At 39.0% G+C, this 26359-nt stretch overlaps 1 protein-coding gene across 1 annotated transcript; it reads right to left on the bottom strand.

Annotated features, from left to right (window-relative positions):
• Positions 1-777: 777 nt before the first annotated feature.
• Positions 778-25855, bottom strand: COPB2 (coat protein complex I subunit beta 2). Its single transcript, XM_077827201.1, has 22 exons — positions 25685-25855; positions 23181-23318; positions 22002-22088; positions 17595-17721; positions 15282-15430; positions 14007-14153; positions 12869-12968; positions 11452-11594; positions 11022-11221; positions 10750-10860; positions 10362-10450; positions 10140-10246; positions 9703-9846; positions 8827-8957; positions 8290-8497; positions 7873-7983; positions 6099-6313; positions 4033-4125; positions 3773-3953; positions 3583-3651; positions 1669-1767; positions 778-1132 (listed from the first exon to the last, which is right to left on the bottom strand). Exons 1-22 carry the CDS (start codon positions 25685-25687, stop codon positions 1019-1021), a joined length of 2766 nt encoding a protein of 921 aa, XP_077683327.1. The 5' UTR covers positions 25688-25855; the 3' UTR covers positions 778-1018.
• Between the last annotated feature and the right edge of the window lie 504 nt (positions 25856-26359).

Genomic DNA, 26359 nt, shown 5'->3' with positions numbered 1-26359 from the left:
AAAAAGATCAGTACTAAAAACAAGCAGTCTGTTTTTATACATGAAAAACTGGCCTTTAGAGAGGAGCACTAGAACACAAGTGGAAGAGGTGAATGTAGTCACTAAGTATGAGAGGATGACTACTATGCAATGCCTTTATATAGCTGAAAAGGGACACTTCTGCATGCAACTTCATGTTAAATGTGTTCAATTTAATTTCAAGATCAGAGGAGCACCAGAACAGCAGTTTTAATTCTTTGCACAGGTTAGTATAAGTAGCGAGGTGGGGGACAACTAACCTGAATGAGGTGTCAGCCCCTTCTGTCTAAGCCTTAATGCAGTGAAGCTACACATGACCTCTGATGTAAGTTGAGGAAAGTTTATTTAACTAAACCTTCATAGGAAGTTGCCTGGTAGTGGTTAGAGTATTAAGTCACTTAGGGGCAGCTGGGGTAACTAATCCAGTTTTACCAGATACCTGTCACTTTAGAAAGTGTGCTACTGCTGTCTAACCCTGTAGCTGCCCATCTGAATATAAGTAGGGCCTAAATTTTAGGCATATGTGCTGTAGTTAGAGATGCTCAGCTCCCCTGAGAAAATAGCATCTTGCACACCTGATAGATGTAGGCTAAACTGTATTACAAGGAAATGGGATCCTGGCTTTCTTGCCTTTCATTCCACTCAGACTGTAGGGTCACGGTTGCTTTACTGCCTCACGTAGTTAAATGGTTATAGTGAACATTGCATATATTTCCCTAGAATGGGGGTAAGCAAAAATAAAAGTGGAATTCTTTAGTGTCTCTTTTAAACACTTTATTTTGAGTTTCTCTTGATAAATGTGACAGCTTATGGAGAGCTGCTTAGTTACTACACTAAATGAATTTCAAGATGTTGCAATCTGAAAATTCTCTTTTGTGCAACAAAGGCCCTGTTACTATACCTACATGGTCCAGCTGCAGTATAAAAATCAAGCTAGTTTCCAAGCCATGTAGTCCATACAAACTTAATTCCTCGGTGTTGCAATTATGAATTAATGGATTTAGTCACAAATAAGAATCAAGTCATCATCCAAGATCTCTTCATCCAGATTGATATCTGTAGTATCGATATCCTCCTCATCCAAGTTATCTAAATCATCCAAGTCTAGTAGTGCCTGAGAGAAGGAAAACATTTAGGGTTAAGTGCTAGGAAGAAAATTTTTACACTTGCTACATCTGTTAATCCTTTAGTTGGTTATGTTTGCAAACAAACTTTGATGCAGCTCTTTAGACCTAGCCACAAACAGTGCTTCAATTTAAAACTACAAACATGAACTACTTTGCTCTTGGGAGTAGATATCTTCAGTTAAACATACTCTACTACTACATGTGCAGCTGTTCCATAAGGAACTGACCTCTGGTCATATAAACAAGCAAAGGCCAGCTGCTGGACTAGGTGGGACCTAGTTTTGACTGAGGATACACACACACCCACACACACACACCCTTTTCTTAGCTGGGTATTTTATAAACATCAACCCTGACTAGTGGTAAGTTAGTATCCTCACAAAGTGAAACTTCACAGTACTTAGTCCAGATATACTATCTATGTATCACTTTTTCCCCAGTGGAAATAAAATATCAAAACTTGTAGATTTCAGGTTAGCTTTCCTTTCCATCTCAGAGCTATACTTTTGAAACTGAAGTATACCTTTTCATCTTTTGTCATTGGAAGATGATCAGAGTTTCCTGGAACTGGAGGCGCCACTACTGGTTTAGGAGATGGAACTAGTTCTTTCTCTTCAGATTCCTTAGGAGATGAAAATGAGATTTCATATTCACAGGTCTTTTAATATTGACTTAAAGCTCTGCCTGAAAGTCCAAATTAAGGATGCTAGCAGATCATACTTTCTTGCAAGGGCTTGTTTCTTCCACTTAAAGTCTAAGGTTTCCCCAAGTAGCTTTTGAACAGCACTTTCCAGTTGCTGACATTTGGATTTAGGTTTCTCTTGTTACAGTGGAAGTCACAACTGAGACCACACAGTAATGCAACTTCTCTTATGCAACAGCAGCATGGAAGCTTCTCAGATTTTCAATTTAAGAACTTCAGTTCACTTTGAAAATATATAGAGAAAACAAAATTCCAAAGTGAGTTTTTTAGGGTTTACTAAATAGGGCCCTTTGTTTTCAGTTTTTATTTATTTTCCTGGAACTTTCAGTGTTTATTACTACAACAAAAAACAGCTGAAAAATCAGTGCAAAAATCTTAATTTTTCTGGGTAAATATCAGGGTTTATTGTGGTGGACAGCAGGATGGGAAAAATTCAGTAGATTAATGCTTTGAACAGAATTCAATGTCGTTTGCTGTAGAACTCAAAACAGAACTCAAAACACATCACCTCTGAGTTTAAGAAAATACCTCTCTAATCCCTAAATAAAACTTTTAATTTGAATAAAGTTTACTGTTGTAAACTGAGTTATAAACCATTAGCTGCTAACCACTTGAAATGTGTACATGGTGGGCATGAGATTCATCAGTACATTCAGATGCACATGCATTTCAGAGCTTGCATGTGTGCCTGTTCATTTATTGTGTGCATCTTCTAGATTAACACAAAACCTTACTTCAACAGGCAGTTTTGCATATACAGATTAATGTATTATCATAATACATGTATTGTATTTTCTTATATTTGAAATATTTGGTATAAAAGTAGGGTGAAAATCAGCAAAAACATTTTGTAAAACTGGTGATTTTTAAAGTAAAAATCGGTTTAAACTGAAAATGAAGGGGCTTAAAGATAAAGAACGTGCCTATAGGAGCAGGTTCAATTTACTCCTTGGGCCTTCTACAAAGATGTTTGAAAGAGGGACTATTTAATGGCCTACATCTGAAGAACAAAGCAGGACTAGGTCAGCATTTTCCCCTCATTAAGAGTTCAGGGACAGGTTTGGTTGGCTGGTTTTAAAGCTTTAAGGTACTACATGCTTAAAAGGCAGTTCTTCCAATTATTGCAGGAGAAATGGAAACTGATTTCCCCATCTGGCAATTTGTGCCATTTTATAGTAGTACACTGGCTATTAGAGGTTAAGTTATCTAGTCATGATTAAAAACGTGTTTTAATCACTTCTTAGACCACTTAAGTTTTAGAATGTTGGAAACAGCTGAAGCTATTTGTATTAAATAGCACCACAAAGGAAGACCTAGCTCTGAGTGATTCATCCAGCTGAAAATGTAGATATTTGCACTTGTACTCACAGCAACCATACAAGATGTACCATTAAGAATTTCTCACCCATCTTTTAGAAATCAAAGAACCATAGTTTAGCTCAGTACCAAAACTTGACATCAAAAATAGACTATGTACTTACCTTTAGTGCCCCAACTGAAGTACAGCAACTCATGCTAGTGGAACAATCTGTCAGTAATAGCTCAAGAGGTCAATAAAACTTGTGGAAGTGTAATTTTGATGGGACAAGAGAAGTGACCCCAAGTAGCAACAAAAGCGAACTAAAGCAATAATTTGTCCACTAAAGGTGGGTGTAGTGTCCCCAGAACAGCTGCTATTGCACAATACCAGATCCTCCTCATCCTGTAACTTTCTTGTACAGTTTTATTACTGACCTGGGATACTACTACTCCTGAAGGTTCAAAACCTTTCGCTTCTTCCAGTAAATTTCTTTCTTCATTTGGCTAACAAACAGCAGAGAGAAAAATACACTTACATGAAAGGTCCTGGCAGTAAAAATTGTAAAATCAAAAAACTCCAAGCATGGAATCATTTATATTAATGAAAACAAAATATTTTACTTACAGTGACAAGTGGGTATTCCTTAGCTGGCCGCAAGTCAGTATGAGTTTCCTTTACATAGTCTTCAACAACAAAAGCTTCTTTTAATCCAGGGAACAGGTTTTCATACTCTGTGGGATCAGCCAGGGACTCTGCAGCTTTCTGATTGACTTTAGAGAGATTCTCTCGCCACATTTTTACAACCCTGTTAATCGCACAGATATATGCTGTAAACAAAAGTTTTTAAAGGAACATATTTCTACTTTAAATACATTAAAAGTTACCTTGAAACTTGGCTTGGCAAATATGTACGTGCTAAGAAGGCAGCTTCTGGCAAACGTCCAGTTTTAATCAAGAGTTCCAAACAACAGTCAACCCTGGAAGGTTAAATATTGAAGTTGTCAATACAGTAATGTTATTTCTTCTTTTAAAATACAGAAAAGTATTGCATTTAATTTATACTTTATGATAAAGTTGCTGAAGTAATGAAAACCAAATGTTAAGTCTTTCTGCTCAAACCTGAAGTACCACATTTTATTGTGAGAGATACAGGATCAGTCATCTTTCTGAGAGGCCACATGCAGTAACTGTTAGGCACCCCAGAGTAAGCAAAATATAGCATGGAACTTTAATCCTGAATTTCATTTTGAGAGAGAAAGTTTTATGGTCAAATACAATCCTAGTATAACATTATAACCAATAGATCTGCCAGGGATTAATTTGGCATTAATCTAATTTATTGGTTTTTAATCTCTCAAATATGACTAAGAAAAATACTAGGTAAACCTTATATTCAAAGTAATACTGAGTTGATAGAACAAAAATAAGGTACCAATCCACTTGCCAAAAGTTTTATATATATGCTTTATGATCCATTGAAACTTGAAGTCAATGGGTTTTGCCATTGGCTGCAATGACAGACATCTTTCCTTTTCTCATTGGAAGAGGAATTCTGTGTGATTTAACATCTCTGCACCATGAATTAAGATTTATAATCTTCTTGTTCTGGGGGTACAGGAATTTGAGTGAAGTGTTCTGACAAGGCCAAAAATTTCAAATGTCTTCATAATTTTACCAAAACAAAATAGCTCTTTGTAAGACTCAAAGTTTTAGCAGACAGAACTGTCAAAAAGATTTTTCTTCTAATACAAGTGTGGTTGGCAGGCTGCCTCACCCCATGAGAAAAAGGGCTGGAACAGGCCAGAGAGGCTGTGCAGACCAGCAGCCAATCAACAAAGGCCTGTAGAGAGCCAATCAGGGTCCTATATAAAGGCTACCTAGCAGAGGAGAGGGCAGTCTCTCCCTGGCTGGCTAGGGAGAAGGACTGGCTCTTGAGGGAAGGATCTAACACCTTGGACAGAAGAGGCTGCCGCTAGACGGTCCGTGGGTTGGGACCCAGAGTAGCAGGTGGGCCTAGGTCTTCCCCTTTATACTGCACTTGGCCACCGAAGAGTGTGGCGAGACAGACTGCAACTTGCCCCTGAGCTGAGGGGCTAGACTTTGGGGTTGTGGTTGGCCACTGAGGCAGGTGCAAACCAAAAGACTGCTGCTAACCCCCCCTTCCCCAAGAAGAGGGTGAGACTGGAGTAGGGGGCCCTGCTGGAGGGGCCACCGAGCAGAGAGCAACGCAGGTCCCAAGGCAGCAGAGCAGACAAAGGGCGAGACACCACGCGCCAAGGGCACTCTGCAGCTGACAGGAGCTAATTCCCAGAGCAACCAGTGGGAGGTGCCTGCGGTGGTGAGTCATGACCCCATGACAAGAAGTTATTTCAAAATATCAAGCTTGTCACATTAAAAATTGAGCACTTTTGAATTTGTTTAAAATAAAGCAACTGAAAGCTCCAGAGCACAGCAAATTGTCTAGAGCAACCTGTCTCTTGCCATTCTTTAACTGAGATGATGCCCTACCCGCTCTCCCCCCTCTTACACTTTTGGGCAAACAGTTTATATCAAGGCTTCCATACCTGTATTACCACGAGAGATTTCAGTCTTTTGCTTAGAAATAAGGAAAAGGGCGGGTGGGTAGGTGTCACTTGTTAAACTTCTCCCTAAAATGGAAGGGGCAGATCCTCCACTGTAGCCATACGGGTGAGCACTAATACAGCATGTCCAATTACAACACAACTCCTCCTCCCAATTCAAAACTGTCCATTGGTCACAAGGTGCTGGCTTTCTTTTCCATCTCATAAGGGATAGCTAAACAGGAAAATATTCTGTTTCTACATAAGCAATTGTTGTAGCATACCTCTGGCAGCTATCTGACTGGGAATTTGAGGTGTGGTCCACCTCAGTCTGAGTATTATAAAAATAGTGAAAATGAACACAATTGAAGCCTTTGTTTGCTACTTACTTTCCCTGCAAAAAGTAGCTCATAAAAGCTACATTGTTCTTGCCATCTTTTTCTGCTCCTTCTGCTAGCTTGTTCACCATGTTAGCATTTCCTGAAGCAGTGGCCAATAGCAATAAACCTCCATAGTCCTGTGCATGGTGCAGACACTCCTGGGCTAAGCCAAACTGGCATTTACTGATGGCAAGCTCAGCAAGTTGCTTCCACTTCTGTTCTGACTGTAAGAGATTTTCCATATTTAAATGGTTTTAAAATTAAAGAACAGCACATTTTTCCACACTTTTTTTTTTTTTTTTTTTTTTTTTAAGAAAGACTTTGAAAACTGCAGATTAGCAGGAGTATAAATTCAGTCAAGTTCAGGTCTCCTATCCCAACTTCACTTATATGTAAGGCTGAGATTCTGTCATAGTTATTTTAATAAAAGTCATGGTAAAATCACAGGCAATAAAAAAATTCACGGAAGTCTGTGCCCTGTCCATGACTTTTACTAAAAAAAAAAACTGACAAAACAGAGAGTGGGGGAGTCCAGCACCCACCACTACTGTGGCTTACAGCGGCTTGGAGAGAGGTGGCCCTGCTGCCTGTAGAGCTACAGAGTTCGCCAGCTGCCCGCAGCAGCTGAGAGCTCTGGGGCCCACAGCTGAAGTAGCAAATGTCATGGAGATCTCTGGAAGTCACAGATTCTATGACCTCCATAATATAATCGTATTATGTATTATAATCATGTGGCAACTGGTAGGATCTTCCATTTAGTAAGAGGAGGAAAGCAAGATGAACGCACATTAGTATTCCTGGTGTTCAGGAATTTTTTGTTTTAAAACTAAGACTTTCAAAATGTTTTTAATAATAAAAAAATATATTGTAACTTTATCTGTCCATCCTTAACTTTAAGATGGACACTTTGTTCCTATTACAAAATAACACGACTAACAAAGCAGGTGATAGATCTTAGAATCATAGAATATCAGGATTGGAAGGGACCTCAGGAGGTCATCTAGTGAGTCCAACCCCCTGCTCAAAGCAGGACCAATCCCCAATTTTTGCCCTAGATCCCTAAATGACCCCCTCAAGGATTGAGCTCACAACCCTGGGTTTAGCAGGCCAATGCTCACACTACTGAGGGACAAACTTTTAAGCTTACACAAAACTCCTCTTCAGGTCTCGGAAAGATAACCAGAATGTCGAAGATCAAAATTGGTGCAGATTGCAAAGCATAAGAGGTTCACACATACTGTAGGAAACCACTTGAAGTGGGCAACTAACGAGACTATCCTCAAAGTTAGTTATGGGCCAGATCATCTATGTTGGGCACTAGAAGTGGAGTTTGGGTCTTGGTGTTCGGCACCTGAAAGTGGCAGGTCTTTGGAGTCAGCACCCATCCATGCAGAAGTCCTATTCCCCTGCACAAATTCTTGGCTTTGTTTCCTTTCCCCCTAGTCTCCACTGTAGCTCCAATAACAGTGCACAAAGTTGGAAGGTAAGGTTATGACCCTGATCCAGTATGTATTCTCAGGGAATTCAGGTAGGTTTCCAGAGGGATAGCAACAGAACATCCTCTCTCCCTCCCCACCCACAGAGCTCAATTCCCTATAGGGCACCTCCGGGAAAGTTTTCTCTGGTTGCTGGGGACAGCAGTGCAGGTAGGGGAGCAGGCTCAAGGATCTGATCTCAATCCCCTTCCTTCACGTGAGGCCTAGCCCTCTGTTAAATTCATCCCAAGATGTGCAGGTTTTGCAGTATGAGCTTGACTTTCTGTTTAAATTAATCTTATGTTTACCTCTGCTTCCACTGCAAGCTGGTATGCAATCTTTAATTCTCCAAGCTGAAGAGCAAGCTCGAAGCGATGTTCAGGATCTGTGGATACTGCAAGAGCTTGTTGTTTGAAGCCCTAAACAGATTTTTCAAGAGTCAAACTGTAGTCTACCAAGTTCATTGGCAATCCTTGAAATTTAATTCTGAACACCAAATCATCTCCCTTTACCCAAGCCAAATTGACTGTTGTATAAACAGAAGACTGCTTTATTCTTAAATGTGAACATATAATGTTTAGCAACAATTTTTTTTTTTTTAAATAAGCGTTTGGTTTATGTATGCAGTAATGTGAGAATTCCCTATTGAGTAAACTGAAAAAGGTTAAACTGGAATTACAAGTTTACATGGTCACTGTTTACAGTTGGAAAAATAGTTATCTTGCCTGTTTTTCGAGAAAATGTGCAACTCTAGTCCTCTGTTCCTTTGGAATTGTAGGAAGAACTTTATCAGCCATACCAAAGTCTCTCCTCATTACCGCTGTCTGGTACTCGAGCACTGAGACCAACAAGGAGTAACTGACTATGTTTAGCTCTTTATCACCCAGATAAAGCCTGTTGTCCTTGGGGATGTACCCTAATAGATACATTGTCCTATAACAAAAACAATGAATTTTAATCTATTTATAGGTATCCAACTGAAGATGCAGTAGATTTTATAATAGCAAGACAGTACTTACTATCTAAAAGCTTATTTTTTTTTAGTTTTACTAGTGATATACATACTATTAGACCATTATTATTATTATTCTGTGCGATATTGCAGTAACAATGTTACTCAATATACATTATACTAATGTGGTTAGAAAAAGTAGTGCATGCTAAGAAGTCAAACAACTTCTTGACAAGTTGAACTGTTTCATAACATGATTTAAAAAGCCTTACAAAATATATTAACAGATGAATATAAACTAGATACTCACCTATCCAAATGGGCAATAGTAACAATTTCTCCTCCAACATAATAGTTCAGTCTGTTCACAGAACTTGTGTAAATAAAACAGTCGCCTACCCACAACCCTGTTCTCACAATCTCCTGAATCTCACCAAGAACCTGCCCAAAAAACAAAAGAACAAAAAAAAAGTGCTTTTGGTGATAAAAAACACCTCAACTACATGTAAACATTAGGACTGGGACAGCCATGAAAAACTACCCCCAAGTTGAGTTTAAACACTTCATCCTCCACAATAGGGCAAGTTAAAGATGGAATTCTAGATACAAACTGGAAACATGTACATTTGTTTTAACATTTACAAATATATTCAGTAAAAAGCTTTCATGGAGGATTATTAAAATCCAGGTTAATGATTCCGTTTTTGACCTGGACTGTGTACATCTATAGCTAGAAAAAAGACTTTATTAATACGGCTGTCTGATTTACTTGTTAGACAAGGGCCCAGCATTTTCTTCTGAAGTGCTTGTTAAGAACATTATTCAGCATATGCTCACTAACCAAGTCTTGAACTTTAAGTAAATTTCAACATTTGAAAATTGGGGGAGAATTTACACTATAATTTTACCCAGTTTTATGTTCTCTTTTTAGACATCTTTACGTTTGTTATAAGGACAAGATCTTTTATCCCAAGTTTCAACCGGAAGCATTTTTTCCTCCATTAGTTCCCAACACCTCAAAATACAATTTCTAACAGATGTTAGGGCAAGTTTATAGTAATCATTATTCTGCATCATAGCTAACTTTTAGTCTGTAAAAGGGAAGTGTGTTACGGTACTCAAGGCTTGATCCAAAGCCTACTGAAGTCACTGACCTAACTGCATTCCCACTTTTAACAGCAATTACCTCAAAAGCATCTTCAATACCATCTTCAGTGACTCCCTCATGTGTTTCCTGCGCCGCTGCAACTTTTTCAGACAGATACTTCAGAATGAAGAATGATTCCTCTGTGGCAATACAGACCAGCTCACCAGAGTCAGACCAAAAAATCTAAATAAAAACAAGAAATAGCATTTAGGTTTTAGGGTGCTGTGATAAGAAAGGAGGATACACACGTTTTATCAAAATATTTGTTCATTTGCACATCCAGTGTAGGGGTTTAGAAGACAGTGTCTATGTAAGAGTCTACTACAAAAAAAGTATAAAAAATTAAAAATATAATTTTTATCTTTAACAGCTTCATGAGATTGACAAATTCAAAAAAGCCTGTAGTATATTCTAAATACCCTTAATATGACAAGTTATAGACATATACTCAAAGAGTGCCACCTGACAAAACTCACATGTTTGGGCTGAATTTCAATTCTGCGTATCAATTCTGTGTTATCCCAGTCATAAAATGCCAAGCCATTAACAGATCTGACACCCAGTAAGAAACCTCCATAGATACCTGCAAAGAACAGCAAATGTCAAAGAAATTATTATTTCACTAGCAAACAATTTTTTCCAGCAAGAAAGTTAAGATCTGTAATCTAGCAGATTTAGGAAACACAAATAAAACCCACCCTCTGCACCAAAATCAGGTTTAAAGGACTTCTTCTCTTTGAAGTTCTTAAATATCTTTACAACGCTGTTGCTCTCCCTGATTGCATACCTAAATACACAGAGAAAAATACACCATTACAAAACAATTATCCAGACAACAAGATAGCAAAATGTTATACCGTACAGCCATAAAGAACTCTATAAAATACTAGACATGTAGGCTACTATATTTGATATTTCTTCAAAATTAAAAGTGCATTCAATATATAAGTTTCATGTTTTTCGAACTACAGAATGCTTGTTACCCAATCCAGCTTTTAACTTTCAGACCAGTTTAGAGTTTAGGTAGTCTGGAAATTAGCAGAAATACATTTGTTTAATACATCGCAAAATAAAAACCACACTTACTCTGAAGAATCATGTGCCCATACAAACTCCTGTGCAGAACCAAAACTCTTGTTCCTCAAAGCCATAGCTGTGTAAATGATGTACTCGCCATCCCCACATACTACTACAAACCTAAAGATTGAGAAAAAAAGCGTTTGCATGAAAATTGTGTGCACAGACTATTGGACATCACTAGAAGTAGATCAGCCATCTAGAAGGTATATTTTTCTGCTATGGCATATTTCTAAATTTTAAAGTGTCAAGAATTCTGTTCTGAAATTAAAAATTATTACCGTCCATTAGGGTTGTGCTGAATGGTCTGGGGATAGATTTCACAGCTCCCCATATCCTTTACAGCCAGTGGCAATCTTTCTCCATCTTTAATTTCAGCATCTCCCATAGCTTTCAAATTAGCCTGTTGCACTTCCGAGTGTTTAGCCCAAATAATTTTTCCATTCGAATCCATAGACATAGCAGGTTCTTCACGGCCAAGCTAATAAAAGCAGCATATAAAGATAAGCATCCTCAGCCTATTAAGTTCAAATTTCATTTCATTCACTTTAAATACTTATGTATGGCTCTTTTGGAATATGCCAATAAACTGAAGTGCCCATTTTTTTAAATCACTTTAGAGTCTCAGTATTAAAGAATAGTTTAGTAACAGAAGTTCGTGGCAATGGATCACCATTTTCATGTATGCTTTCCAATTTAATATTAAGATACCTTAACAATGATGCTGCCCTCATCATAACCCAAAGCTACATTATTGGATCCTCTCAGACTGGCCACGCACCACACCCTCTCCATGCCATAGTTGAGAGTACTTTCCAAGCGATACGTGCTCGAATGCCAAATGCGGACAGTTCCTGGAGAAAAAGATATATGCAATTTCAGTCTCCTCTCTCAGTAGCAGAACTATTAAACATTATGGCATTCAACAACAAGAATCCAAAGACCACATATGAAACTAACACCTGTATTTTAAACTTTAGTGAAATAGAACTGTAATTCTTCAATCCCAGCAGTCTCACTGATGTTTGGAGGGATATTTGGTATCTACCACAAGTGTCACACAGGCCAAAGGAGGGAAATCAGCACAGAAGAATCTCTTGGTGGGAGCTTGAGGGATCACAGGGAGGAGAAATTAGGACCTCCGAGCTGGCAGGCAGCTCTCAATGGCTGTGCAGAGATAGCGAGATGGAGTTGAACTGACTGGGGCCTCACTGCTTGCAGATGCCCTAGGCTTCTCAGCAGCAGTACTCCAGCCTTCCTCTCAGCTATGTCCTTCCACCCCTAGGTGAATTAGATTCACCTTTATTTGGTGTTTCCAAATTAAATATTCATGGTAAATAGGCCCAATGGCCTGTGATGGGATATTACATGGGGTGGGATCCGAGTTACCCAGGAAAAAATTTTCTGTAGTATCTGGCTGATGAATCTTGCCCATATGCTCAGGGTTTAGCTGATCGCCATTATTTGGGGTCGGGAAGGAATTTTCCTCCAGGGCAGACTGGAAGAGGCCCTGGAGGTTTTTCGCCTTCCTCTGTAGGATGGGGCATGGGTCACTTGCTGGAGGATTCTCTGCTCCTTGAAGCCTTTAAACTACGATTTGAGGACTTCAATAGCACAGATATAGGTGTGAGGTTTTTTGCAGGAGTGGTGGGTGAAATTCTGTGGCCTGCGTTGTGCAGGAGGTCAGACTAGATGATCATAATGGTCCCTTCTGACCTAAATATCTATGAATCTATGACTGCAGAGGAAGATTGGAATTATTTTAAGTCAAAGCTGCAGAAAATATCTGAAGCCTGCATCTCAAGCAAGGGGAAAAATTCACAGGGAAGGGCTGCAGACCAAACTGGATGAACAAGCATCTCAAACAAGTGATTAAGAGAAAGCAGAAAGCCTACCTACATGGGATGGATCAAGGAAAGCCAGCTCTTGGGGGTCAGAAAGTGTAGGGATGAAGTGAACTACTAGAAGCCAAGCAAAAAACTGGACCTTGCAAAGGGAATTAAAACTGATAGTAACTAGTTCTATAGCCATATAAATAAAAAAGAAACAAGGAGGCTTCCAAACCTACAAAAGGATATGTAACCCACCCTACTGTTAATATACATGAAGTGTCAGAAAACAAAGTTACCATCTTCTGAGCCTGTGATTATGATTGGCAGCTCAGGGTGGAAGCTGACACAGGATACATTCTGAGCATGTCCCTCCAGTGTTTGCACACAGGTTTTATTCTGTAAGAAGAGTTAAGATACAAGAAAACAAACATTAACACTAATTTTCTCAGATCACTATCTTCAAAGAAATTTAATGTAAGAATTATGTAAGCATGTCTCTAGTCTTCTTTCTGTAACCTTTACTTCTACTTCAATTTGTTCAAAGAATAGCATACCCTAGAGTCTTTGTCTTAAGACAAAACCCCCAACCGCCAGAAATGAATTTGTTCCCATTAGTGTAGCTGCTTCTTTGTTTCCTAAGCTAACTGGGTTCCTATCTACAAAACACTTTGTTGAGAGCAAGGTGGCTCAATGTATTAATACAAGACTCATTAGTGCCTGTACTTTTTGCTTCAAATCCTGAAAGCCAAACATAGATCTGCACAGAATCACAAGGGAAAACCAAGCCTGGTGCTATCTTTGTCCCACAGGCCCAACCTTTTCTTCTCTGCTCCTGCAGCATCCAGCTCAGGCCACAGACTTAGGAATGGATAACTTCCCCATCAATACCCAAGCAACACATACCTAGCTAGTGGGGGGAGAGGGAGAAGGAAATCACAGATGCATAGGACAAGAACAGAAAGCAACAAGGAGGAAGAAGAAAACAGACAAAACAATTGGAGAGTACAAGTGGACACAGAAGGAGACAATTATTCTCTGGACATACAGTAAAGGGATACAGAGAGCAGGTGGGTGCCCAATCCATTGCAAGGTGATTGGTCACAAAATAAAAAAAATAGGACGCACTACTCTACAAGAAAATAAGCCACTGCTATTCAAGACAAAGTTAACTTTTAACATTTAGATTTAAGGTGATTTCTATATTTCACAGCCGGTAAATTCGAATGTTACTCATAATTTTTAACATACTAGTTTTAGTTCAGTTTTTCTGGAAAATACGTCACAAAAATCTCTCTATTTTCTATTCAAAGTCATGAAAACTCCAGAATATTTTTCTCCTTCATCCCTTTGCCTTGATTTCCATGCCTTTGCTGCTGATGGTGCCCAACCAAATTAATCTACTAAAGTGTTCACGAAGAGGTGAACACACTGTACCTGATAATCCCAAATCTTGACAAGGCGATCATCTGCTCCTGAAATGAGGTAAGGCTTGTCTCCTCCACTATAATAATCGATACAGTTCACTCCTTTTTCATGGCCTTCCAAAGTGAAGTTGGGTGAAGAAGAACCAAGCTGCCACACCTTGCAAAGAAAAAGATCAGCCATACCTAAGTATTGATCTTACCCTCATGGGCCAGCACCACCAGATAGAATGAGCTCTGAGTAGTGCATTTTTAAAATTCTAGAGACTGGAAAGATACAGCTAATAAATCTATACCACTGCATCCTGATTTCTTAAATGTAGTGGGGAAAAAAAAATCAAATTATACTTTGGGCCAATATTTCAAAGCAATAAAATAGCTTTATCCTTCAATGGTCTCTCTTTCATGTTAAACCCCTGTGCATGTATGTAGACTGAAAAATCTGCACATGTATATATCACATTTACACATGCCATACATCATCTTATATGTACTAAGCTTACTATTGTTTCAGAAATTTGCGGTTCGAGTCAGAAATATACATATATCCTTTAGTTGTTAGTGTGGATTTTAGAATCACAAATCTAAAATACTAAATGACTGTTTGTTAAATGGATCAGGGCAGGGTTTAGGTACATTGAGGCCCTAGGTGAAAACTTTGCCTCCTCACTACCATACCAAATCCCACTCACACATACCCATTAATCATAACAGCTGAAGGAGTCTTGAAGTATAGGTGGCCTTTTCTAGTCCTAACACATAACGAAGGTTCCAAGGGAACATGGGGAAATCTCAGTGCCCAGATGGCCTCATGAACCCAGTAATGGCTCCACTGTGCATGAGAATCTTCAGGGTCTATCGCAGGAAAGGGAAGTAAGACTCTCAATGTAGGTACTCTGCTATCTTGCATTTCCCTAAAACGGACTCTGAAAGTGGACGATTATAAAAGTAAAGTTACACCCCCCAACACTTATTGGTAATCCAAATGGAATCACAAGAGTCCATAAATTTCTGCCAGTGATTCACATTTCAAAGATCATATACAATAACTAATCTTGACATTTCACAGATATATAAAGTCTTTATCCAGGTTCTGATAATTGTTCAGCTATAACTTGACTGAGGTCATTCCAATTTATATATGTCCTTGTATGTAGTATACAGTCTATTACCGCACATATACTTTTTTATGAATTTAAATTTTTCCATTGTCTGTATTGCTATATTGTTGTATTTCTTATGTCTGGTAATTATTTAATGAAGTTTTTAAAAGGTATATTTACTGTACCTTAATCGTCCTATCCAAAGAGGCACTGGCAAACTGGTTATTATCCTTTGGGTTTATGACAATCTGCATAACATAATGAGTGTGTCCTTCAAACACCTGAGAACAAGACCATTTTTTATCCCAGTCCCAGAGTTTAATAAGCATGTCATCTGGAAAAAAAATTCAAATTAGGTATTATGGATATTTAAAACTATCTTTTTAAAAATAAAATCCTCAGTAACCCAATTTTCAAGGCTTGTCCATCCTAAAGGGAAGCATTGCTACTATCAAAATAATTTATGGACTTTACTCAGAAGACTGTTAACCCTGAGAGGCGGGGGATGACTACAGGGAATGCAATGGTTTGTTTTTGTTCCCTCCCCTCATGCCCCAAAAAAAGAAATAGTCATCTGCATTAAACTGAAACCTGGGTATCTACCTTGCCAGAAGTAAGAACCTAGTAATAGTCTAGACTGCTTAGCACAGCTAAACATGTGGTTCTCATTTCAGGGCCATTTGGTGTTCTCTTAAAGAGGACATTGGTGTTGGGAAATTGGACCTCTACTTTCTGTTTTATGAAAGTCTGAAAGATTTCTTTAAAAAAAGGTAGCAGTGGTGTGAAAACACTTTGGCAATTTAGTGAGACATCACAAAAAGCAGAGTGAAAGCTGAGCAATTGAGAGGAAAGTGATTTTAAATTACTGTTTCAAATGTTGGGATTTTTGTTAACACACTTAATATTTTGGAGAAAGGAATGTGTGTTAAAACCTCAACACACTATCCCTTCAATTAGGAGGGTGTACATTATCAGCTGTCATATCCAAGACTTTCCCCAGGACTGCCAACCATTGTTTTTAACAGTTTGCTTTATGTTTTGAAAAAGTGAAATTTAAAGGGAATTTGTGAGTAACATATCCCATAGCTCCTGTACAGCTCCAGAGACATACAAACATCTTGGAGGAACCTTGTCTGAAACTCTGAAAAGTAAGTAGTTGTGGAAAGGGTCAAGTTTCAAAGACACAAGCATCAAAACAAACACTGGAATCCTGAAGAGAATTTCTTCTGTTGTTAGTATAAGGATTTAGGGCTTGTTTACATGATCAGTTAGTCTGCAGAAAGCTGGGATGTGAATCTACCCCCACTAGTCTGCCACAAACTAACTGTCCACGTCAACTTTAAGCAGACTAACAGTTCCTTACTGTGGTTTGATCTAGTCCCCATATGGACAGTTAGTGCGTGGCAGGCTAGTATGGAGTAGATTCACACCCCAGCTTGCCACAGACTAATTGTTCATGCAGACAAGCCCTTAGATTTCCAGTTTTGTTTCTCTCACTGTTTTCTATGTGATTTAGTTTCTTGCTTTATTGTTATGGACTTCCTTGAAAACAAAGAGGTATAAAAGGGATGAACTGCCTAATTTGGCACACACTGAATTAAGCAAAAACTGCTTGTAGGCAGATCCTTGACTCTGCATGAAGCCTCCATTCCATCTAGAGTGTGATCCAGCTATTCTTCTCACTGTTCTTGCAACACAGTCAGTTCAGCCATACCATTGATTGTTTTCAGGAGATACTGCACCTCGGTTTGTTCTCTTAAGCCCTGGTTCTGTAATGCACGCAGCATTTCTTCTTTTTGCTTCTAGGCATCTGGAAAACTAGCTCTTCCCTTTAACTTCCTAAAGAAAAGCTGACAGGCCAGTGCCTACTTTTTTTCCCCCTTTACAGAAGATGAGTCTCAGGCTCAGTCAGAGCATTAATTCATCTCAGACACTTCTAAGGACTGCACATCAATACTAAAGGACTAAGATAACAGTTAAATTTGCTTACTAGGGAATCTAGATTGAATGTTGTGGGCACAACATGAAGCCAACAATTCTATTTCATGAAAGGACATTATATATAAACTCCAATATCACTCATGTTACAAATCTTACTATGAAAACACTACAATGCTTCTAGTTTTAACCAGCAAAATGAAATTAATCTTGATATACGTCAAACCCAAGTATGGCATGTCAGTATGCCAAACAGCAGATCATTAGCATGTAAATGAACTTCTTGTTTGGCAGACATTAAGCAACTAGACTTCAGGTCTTCTTTGACAAGAGCTTAACCTATTACGTTTCAGCTCCGAAGTAAAGTTGAGATTCCATTAAAAACATGAAACTAGCTTGGAAAGAAGTAATTTGAGATGACAAATGAGAAGTAGGCTACTTGCTCAAGAATTCTTATTTCAGCAACAACAGTACAGGCCATGTAGTTTCTCATTGTTCAGACTTATCCTATAAAGAGAGTTATGTGAGAAAAATCAAATTATACCGAAAATATCTCTTACCACTGCTAGTTAGAATGAAAGGCTGAGTAGGATGTACAGCAATGCAACGAATATAATCGGAGTGTGCTTCAAACATGTGAACTCTTTCCAAGGTATTGTAATTGAAAACTCTAATTTGCATGTCATCCTACAGATGAGAAGAAAATAAAGACATTAAGATCAGCTTCTCTATAAAAGTATTTCACATTAAATAAAGACTAATATTCCATCTTCAAAGATTCTTCATCCATAAAAGTTCTTTAAGAACCGCATTAGAAGTCTGAAGAAAGGAAACAATGCCAGCTAGCATAATTATTCTGACACAGTTTTGGTTCAGAAATTTACATTACATGATCCTATTTTAAGGCATTTATAACTACGAAGAATTCATCTATGATCAAAGTTTCTCAAAGATGGTCTTAGCCCAAAAGGTCACTTATTTTAATTTAAGGCAAGTTTAAAGTTCCCTTAGACATTTTCACATTATAGGAGCATGAAAAAGCGTTTTCCATGCATTAAGGGCTTTGTTCTCCTCCCATTGAAGTCAATGGGGAAAACGTACATTGATATCAATGATGCAACATCATGCTATAAGAAAAACAGATGCTATGTTGCACTCAAATAACTGAAAAAAGCACTGCCAACTTGGATTTCTTTTTAACTATTTAGGAAATAATGGCCCCAAAAAACACCACAAAGTCCTCCCTGCCCCAAAAAACCACCACCACCATCACTTTAAAGCTTTCAAATATGATGTCCTAAAATCTTTACTTTTTTTAATCCATTTTTAAACTGTGTTAACTTGGGAGCATAAAAATATGTAAAGTTTTCAAAAGAGGTTTAGATGCAAAAGGCAGGGCAGCAAGCCTCCCATCCCAGGTGGGCTCCTGCTACAACTAATCTTTCCTGATTAGTTGTAGCTAAATTAGCCCCCATCATATTGTATGTGTAGTTGGGGTTATTTTTTTCCCCAATGTGCATTACTTTACATTTATCCACATTACATTTCATTTGCCATTTTGTTGCCCAATCACTTATTTTTGTGAGATCTTTTTGAAGTTCTTCACAGTCTGCTTTGGTCTTAACTATCTTGAGCAGTTTAGTATCATCTGCAAACTTTGCCACCTCACTGTTTACCCCTTTCTCCAGATCATTTATGAATAAGTTGAATAGGATTTGTCCTAGGACTGACCCTTGGGGAACACCACTAGTTACTCCTCTCCATTCTGAAAATTTACCATTTATTCCTGCCCTTTATTCCCTGCCTTTTAACCAGTTCTCAGTCCATGAAAGGATCTTCCCTCTTATTCCATGAAAACTTAATTTACGTAAAAGCCTTTGGTGAGGGACCTTGTCAAAGGCTTTCTAGAAAAAAGCCATCCACTGGATCCCCTTTGTCCACAGGTTTGTTGACCCCTTCAAAGAACTCTTAATAGATTAGTAAGACATGATTTCCCTTTACAGAAACCACGTTGACTTTTGCCCAACAATTTATGTTCTTCTATGTGTCTGACAATTTTATTCTTTACTATTGTTTCAACTAATTTGCCCTGTACTGACATTAGACTTACCAGTCTGTAATTGCCGGGATCACTTCTAGAGCCCTTTTTACGTATTGGTGTTACATTAGCTATCTTCTAGTCACTGGGTACAGAAGCTGATTTAAAGGACAGGTTACAAACCATAGTTAATAGTTCCACAATTTCACATTTGAGTTCTTTCAGAACTCTTGGGTGAATGCCATCTGGTCCCAGTGACTTGTTACTGTTAAATTTAACAATTAATTCCAAAACCTCCTCTAGCGACACTTCAATCTGTCACAATTCCTCAGATTTGTCACCTACAAAAGACGACTCAGGTTTGGGAATCTCCCTAACATCCTCAGCCGTGAAGACTGATGCAAATAATTCATTTAGTTTCTCTGCAATGACTTTATTGTCTTTAAGTACTCCTTCTGTATGTCGATCGTCCGGGGCCCCACTGGTTGTTTAGCAGGCTTCCTGCTTCTGATGTACTTAAACATTTTGTTATTACCTTTTGAGTTTTTGGCTAGCTGTTCTTCAAACTCCTTTTTGGCTTTTCTTATTATATTTTTACACTTAATTTGGCAGTGTTTATGCTCCTTTCTATTTACCTCACTAGGATTTGACTTCCACTTTTTAAAAGATGCCTTTTTATCTCTCACTGCTTCTTTTACATGGTTGTTAAGCCACAGTGGCTCTTTAGTTCTTTTAATGTGTTTTTTAATTTGGGATATACATTTAAGTTTGGCCTCTATTATAGTGTCTTTGAAAAGTGTCCATTCAGCTTACAGGGATTTCACTCTTGTCACTGTACCTTTTAATTTCTATTTAACTAACCTCCTCTTTTTTGCATAATTCCCCTTTCTGAAATTAAATGCCACAGCGTTGGGCCATTGAGGTGTTCTTCCCACCACAGGAATCTTAAATGTTGTTATATTATGGTCACTATTTCCAACTGGTCCTATTATAGTTACCTCTTGGACCAGATCTGTGCTCCACTCAGGACTAAATCAAGAGTTGCCTCTCCCCCTGTGGATTCCTGCACCAGCTGCTCCAAGAAGCAGTCATTTAAAGTATCGAGAAATTTTGTCTCTGCATTTCGTCCTGAGGTGAAATGTACCCAGTCAATATGGAGATAACTGAAATCCCCCACTATTATTGAGTTCTTTATTTTGATAGCCTCTCTAATCTCCCTTAGCATTTCATTGTCACTATCGCTGTCCTGGTCAGGTAGTCAATAATAGATCCCTACTGTTATATTCTAGAGGGATTTCTAAAGTGCACTGGCTTGCATAGACTCTGCTGGCAAAAACTAAGAGTCTGCATGGGCTGGTCAGTGTGCAACACATTGGTGCAGTTCAGAAATCACACCCCTCTATTGTATATTGTTGCTCTATATAGACAAGTCCTAAATCTCACTGAGTCACTGGGACTAGGTACTTTTGAAAATTTTATCCTAAATGTTTTTGAAGGAAGCAACATGATATATGCTGGCTTGGGCCTACTCCCTTCTCCTTCCATACACATGCCTATTTGCTACTTCTTCAGTATCAGCTTTCTAACTTCTGTCACTAGCAGGCAACATCTTTCAGATCTAGAAAAAAGCTTGCAAGTGAGCTTCCCCCAGAGATGTATATAAGTGTCATTATGCCAATGCATGGAACAGAGAGCGTAGACGATGAACAAGACAAAGTAACAAGTAACTAAGTATTTGATAGCAAAGTAAGAGTACTAATTTTTCCACTAAATTTTCTTTCATAGAAATCTTAGCTTTTACTTGTTTCTATAGTAGATACAAAATTTTCAGACAAAAAAAGTGATTTTCAAGTTGACTGCCCATTTAATAAATTTATTTAAAAAATAGAAATGCATCATGGACAATTTTCCATGAGGTCACATGCCTTTGACCCACTTAAACTTATTCAGAAATTGTAACAGATTGGAAACATGTTGGGTATACACAATATCTACTTTAATTACCAATTAAGACACACTGCATGCATATCTGGATGCATATTAAAACAACTTCATTTCAGTGATTGATATGACGGCAATATGATTTAAAGGACAGATTAAAAATGTAACATGGAAAATGTTTATTTCAGTGGTTACAAATAGAGATAAGTACACTGACACATGCTTGTACCTGCAAGTCTGCTTCTATAAATATTAAAAAGGCTGACAGAAATATGCACGCAAAATTAATTCAGACTTTCTTCCTTAGTAATGCAATGTTAAGGTTGAAAATGTGAAAGCAAACGATGATTATATACGAGATATATAAACACACACATTTTACAGCCTGTCAGGTGTATACTTTGTGATGTCAACTGTTACACTTTGCTGACTTTTCTTAACTGCAAGAGTAGGATGGATTTATTAAGCACATTTTAGTATGAAGCACATTCAACGGATAAAAGTGGCTTTAGTGTTCTAAAAGTGAACAAAAATTTCTTTAAAGATTCTGTATTAAAAATAATTGAGGAAAAGCATAGAAAACAACAGGTAAACTTTTAAAATCATATTACCTTGAATAGTTGAAGTCCTTTAGCCTAATTACAGGGACATGGTTAAGGTACTGTGCATACTACATCTTTTAAACAAACTGAAAGCAAGTGCCAGAAGCTATTCGAGTTGGTAATATAGATTGGGCCTAAATGTAAAGTCAACCACCACTTTGTATTTTTCGGTTTTTAAAATGAAAGTTTGAGCTTTAAAGTGCCCTTCTATTCAACAGATTTTAGGAGAATGTTTTGGGGAAACAAACAGCTATAATCTGTTATCTTCTTCCAGTGTACAAGTTAATATAAAACCACACTTCTGGATGGTGTGTAAGGGTGCAACGAAGTAAAGAGAAAAGCGGGGGAATGTATATGAAACAGACAAACAAAAAATGACAACTTACAGCTCCTGTCACAACCCAGTTTTTTCTGGCCACAAATTTTGCAGCTCTGACTGGCAGGTCACATACTTCAAAGGTCTTCACTAGAGTCTAAAATTAGAAATATTGGCGTATATTACAGAGAAAATGTCAGTTTCAAAATCTGTTCAGCTTTTCTTAAAAACAGCCCACTTTTAAATAGTTGCAAGTTTAAGACCTGTCAAGGAGCTCCTAGAGAAAGGGATCTGTATTCCTTTTTAACAGATGTAAGTATAAACATAAAGTCAGGTAAGAGGAGGTATTTACAGTATGGTGCAGTTTTGCTAAGTCTAAAAACATTTAATACCTTCTGGAATAAACAAAAATTAAAATAATTTGCAAAAAATAGAACTCACTGTATATAGTCAACAAATCCTGGGATTTATGTGATCTCCACAGACTTCTATATCTTTCTTTAGACTGGTTTCAGAGTAACAGCTGTGTTAGTTTGTGTTCGCAAAAAGAAAAGGAGTACTTGTGGCACCTTAGAGACTAACCAATTTATTTGAGCATGAGCTTGAAGTGAGCTGTAACTCACAAAAGCTCATGCTCAAATAAATTGGTTAGTCTCTAAGGTGCCACAAGTACTCCTTTTCTTTAGGCTGTTTCTTAATGTTTGTGATATCACCTGAACAACATATGCTGAGGCATCACACAGATTGCAAACAAATGAGCCTCAAGTTCAGGGAGATTAAACAGAAAAAAATAAGTTTAAGATCAATTTTGTGCATCACATCCCTACTACTCTTAATATTCAAAGCATTTAGCATATAAACAGAAAGCTCAGTGCTGGGTTGACATCCTAATCTATCTGCTTTATATCACGGTACTTATTTGTCTCTGAGGCTACAATTTGAAAATGCACCACCCTTAGGTACATTGATCTTTAATGGCACTAAACTATAAGTGGCAGCATGAAACATTAGTTTCTTGAGGACACCCTGCTGATTCTGCAAATTATAGTTTTTTTGTTTTGCTTTTTAAACAAAAAACAGTGATTTTATTATATTATTATTTAAAGTTCTTTCCATATGTCTGCTGCAGAAGAATGCACTTCATATATAACTATGATCAGGAAACACATATCAATGAATTACCTAATATTGCTAGATTGAACACACTCCTGTTTCTAATTAGAAATAGAATACAGCACAAAAAGTTTACCTGTGTTTCATGATTCCAAACACAGACACTGCCATTGTACAGGCTAGCTAACATCCATGGCTCAGTAGGGTGCAAGTCCACACTCTTTACTCGGTCAGAACGAGCTGTTAGTTTTCGCTTAATATCGAGTCGGAGAGGCTAGAGATCAGAAAAATTAAGAATGCTACGTTATTCTTCAACGTAAAAACGGCATAGAACTGTTTTAACATATCTGTAGTGTAAATAAGAAAAAACTGAAGGTTAAACCTAAAATAAAACTAGGCAGCTCTGTTTTGAGGGCACACATCCCACACACTCCTTATCTTAGCTACCTGTTTGCTTTGTTCTTCTAAGAGAGTCTTTAGAATATAAACAAATACTGGTTCTGAGTGGTATCATTCTCACTGAGTTCTCTGGAGCAGGACAGGGTCTCAGTAGAGCACAGAGGATTGTTCTTGTGCATTTTTTCTTTAATCCACATGAATATATTGCTTGTAAAGAGGTCCTGAACTGCACAACTGGAAAAATCTATCTACAGAATAAGCTCAAGAAAAGGAAGGGCAGTGCATGCTTCCATACAACATCCTGCCCAGTATGCCCATAAACCATTTTCTCCTTTGTACTTCTGTTGTGAAAAAAATGTGGGAGCCAGCTATCACAAACTATGATGTGTAATGGAGACACCTGTCCATTAGAAATTGATGCAAGTCTAACAACTCCATTAAAAATCAGACAAACACAGAAGCCAATGATATTTTTAAAAGAAGCACTACAAAGTAAAAAAGAACTTTAAACCTTCCATTATACCCCGATTTTGACTTCACCTATAACTCTGGCAATACAAAACAAAACTACCTAAAATTTCAAGGGTTGAATTCATGCCAAGGTAAGTTTTCTAGAATGAGGCATTTCAAAATGTGAAGGTTCTAAAAACGATGACCTTATTTACTGCTCAACAACACCTACTTCTGCTGGTGAGAGACACAAGCTTTCAAGTCACACAGAGCAGAGCTGAAGTTGGTCCTATAAGAGCTATTACCTCACACACTTTGTGTCTCTAATACCAATGAGCTTTAACTGTCAGACTATTGTGCCCCTTTCAGGAAACTGATTGGGCTTGCATACCTCAAATTTCACCTCACTTTGTTTGCTTACAAAATCACACATAAAAATACAAATGTCACAGCCACACTATTACTGAAAAACTGATTTCATTTTTACCATATAATTATGAAATAAATCACACACACACCCCCATCAAGGTTCCTTCCCCACTCTGAACTCTAGGGTACAGATGTGGGGACCTGCATGAGAAAACCCCTAAGCTTATTTTTACCAGCTTATGTTAAAACTTTCCCAAGGTACAAACTATTTCACCTTTTGTCCCTGGACTTTATTGCTGCCACCACCAAGCGTGTAACAAATATAACAGCGAAAGAGCCCGCTTGGAAACGTCTTTCTCCCCAAAATCCCCCCCAAGCCCTACACCCCCTTTCCTGGGGAAGGCTTGATAAAAATCCGCACCAATTTGTACAGGTGAACACAGACCCAAACCCTTGGATCTTAAGAACAATGAAAAAGCAATCAGGTTCTTAAAAGAAGAATTTTAATGAAAGAAAAAATAAAAGAATCACCTCTGTAAAATCAGGATGGTAAATACCTTACAGGGTAATCAGATTCAAAACATAGAGAATCCCTCTAGGCTAAGCCTTAAGTTACAAAAAGACACAAAAACAGGAATATACATTCCATTCAGCACAACTTATTTTATCAGCCATTCAAACAAAACAGAATCTAACGCATATCTAGCTAGATTGCTTTCTGACTTTTTACAGGAGTTCTGACCTGCATTCCTGTTATGGTCCGGGCAAAAGCATCACACAGACAGAGCCAACCCTTTGTTTCCACCCCCCTCCAGCTTTGACAGTATCTTGTCTCCTCATTGGTCATTTTGGTCAGGTGCCAGCGAGGTTAACCTAACCCTTTACAGGCGAAAGGGTTTTTCCTCTGGCCAGGAGGGATTTAAAGGTGTTTACCCTTCCCTTTATATTTATGACACTCCAATTGAGAGCCACTGATATAGTATGTAGAGCAGTATAAACAAGTCTTCATTTGTATGAAATTTTAATATGCAGCTGTCATAAATAGCTGTAAAGGAACCAGACTCCCCACCCCCAGGCAAATAGGTAGGGGAGTTGATGTAACCACTGGTCTGACACCCTGACCTGGTCCCCTCAGCACATCCCCTCCCAGCATCTCACCAGGGATTAATTCCTGCCACGCACCGCCCGCACAGCCTCAGGGACAGCGCTGGCCTGCGGAAGCGGGGAGCGGCTGGGGGCTCTGGTTCCTTTACAGCCCGCAGGAGAAGGGAACCCTGCGCGCCCCTCACCACCTGGATGTCCCGGCCCACTCACCCTCCCCAACCCCAGCCCGGCGGGCAGCTCCTCTGTCCACCCCCACGCCAGCCAGCCAGCCGCGAGGAGACAAGGCCCGGCCCCGGCTGGCCCCGCGGCCGGACTCACCATGGTTCCGCAGCCCCAACGCAGCAGCAGCGGAGACGTAGCTCTCTGAGCCCAACTGACCGACGTGGAGCTTCCGGCCCCGCCGCTCTCGCGACATGTAGGGTGAAAACGAGAACCCCGTGCACAAGCGCTTCTGCATCTCAAACATCGCGGGAACGAGACCCCTCGCTCCTGTGACGTCTGACGGAGCCAGAGGCACCTACCTACTGAAACCAATGTACGACGCAATATCAGCTTCCCGCGGGGGGAGGGGGTGTGGCTATCAAACCCAGGGGCCTGATGGGAATTATAGTCCGTTTGTGCCGTAAAACATGCTGGGACATGTAGTCTTTGCCGCGGTGCATGCTGGGAACTATAGTTTCCATAAGGGAGGAAAACGGGGCGTTGTCATGGCCGCGGCCGCCTGCCTGATAAGGATTAGGGCCTCCCTTCAGCCGTGGCCTGTTTGTTCACATCGTGAGCGCAACCCTCTGCCCCACCCCGGCGCAGGAGATAGGCCTATGGCAGGCAGGGTCTGCCCCTGTGTTCCCACAGGCCTTGGCTTGCCAGCCCCGCCCCCTGCTCGCGACATTCCCCTCCCTCCGTGGCTCGCTGCCCCGGCTGGGGGGGCTCTATTGAGGGTACGTGCTCTGGGGTGGAGCCATAAATGAGAGGGTCAGGGTGTGGGAGGTGGCT

Source organism: Eretmochelys imbricata, chromosome 9 (genome assembly GCF_965152235.1).
Source record: "Eretmochelys imbricata isolate rEreImb1 chromosome 9, rEreImb1.hap1, whole genome shotgun sequence".
Lineage (NCBI taxonomy): Eukaryota > Metazoa > Chordata > Testudines > Cheloniidae > Eretmochelys > Eretmochelys imbricata.
This window is presented reverse-complemented; position numbering and strand designations above follow the sequence as displayed.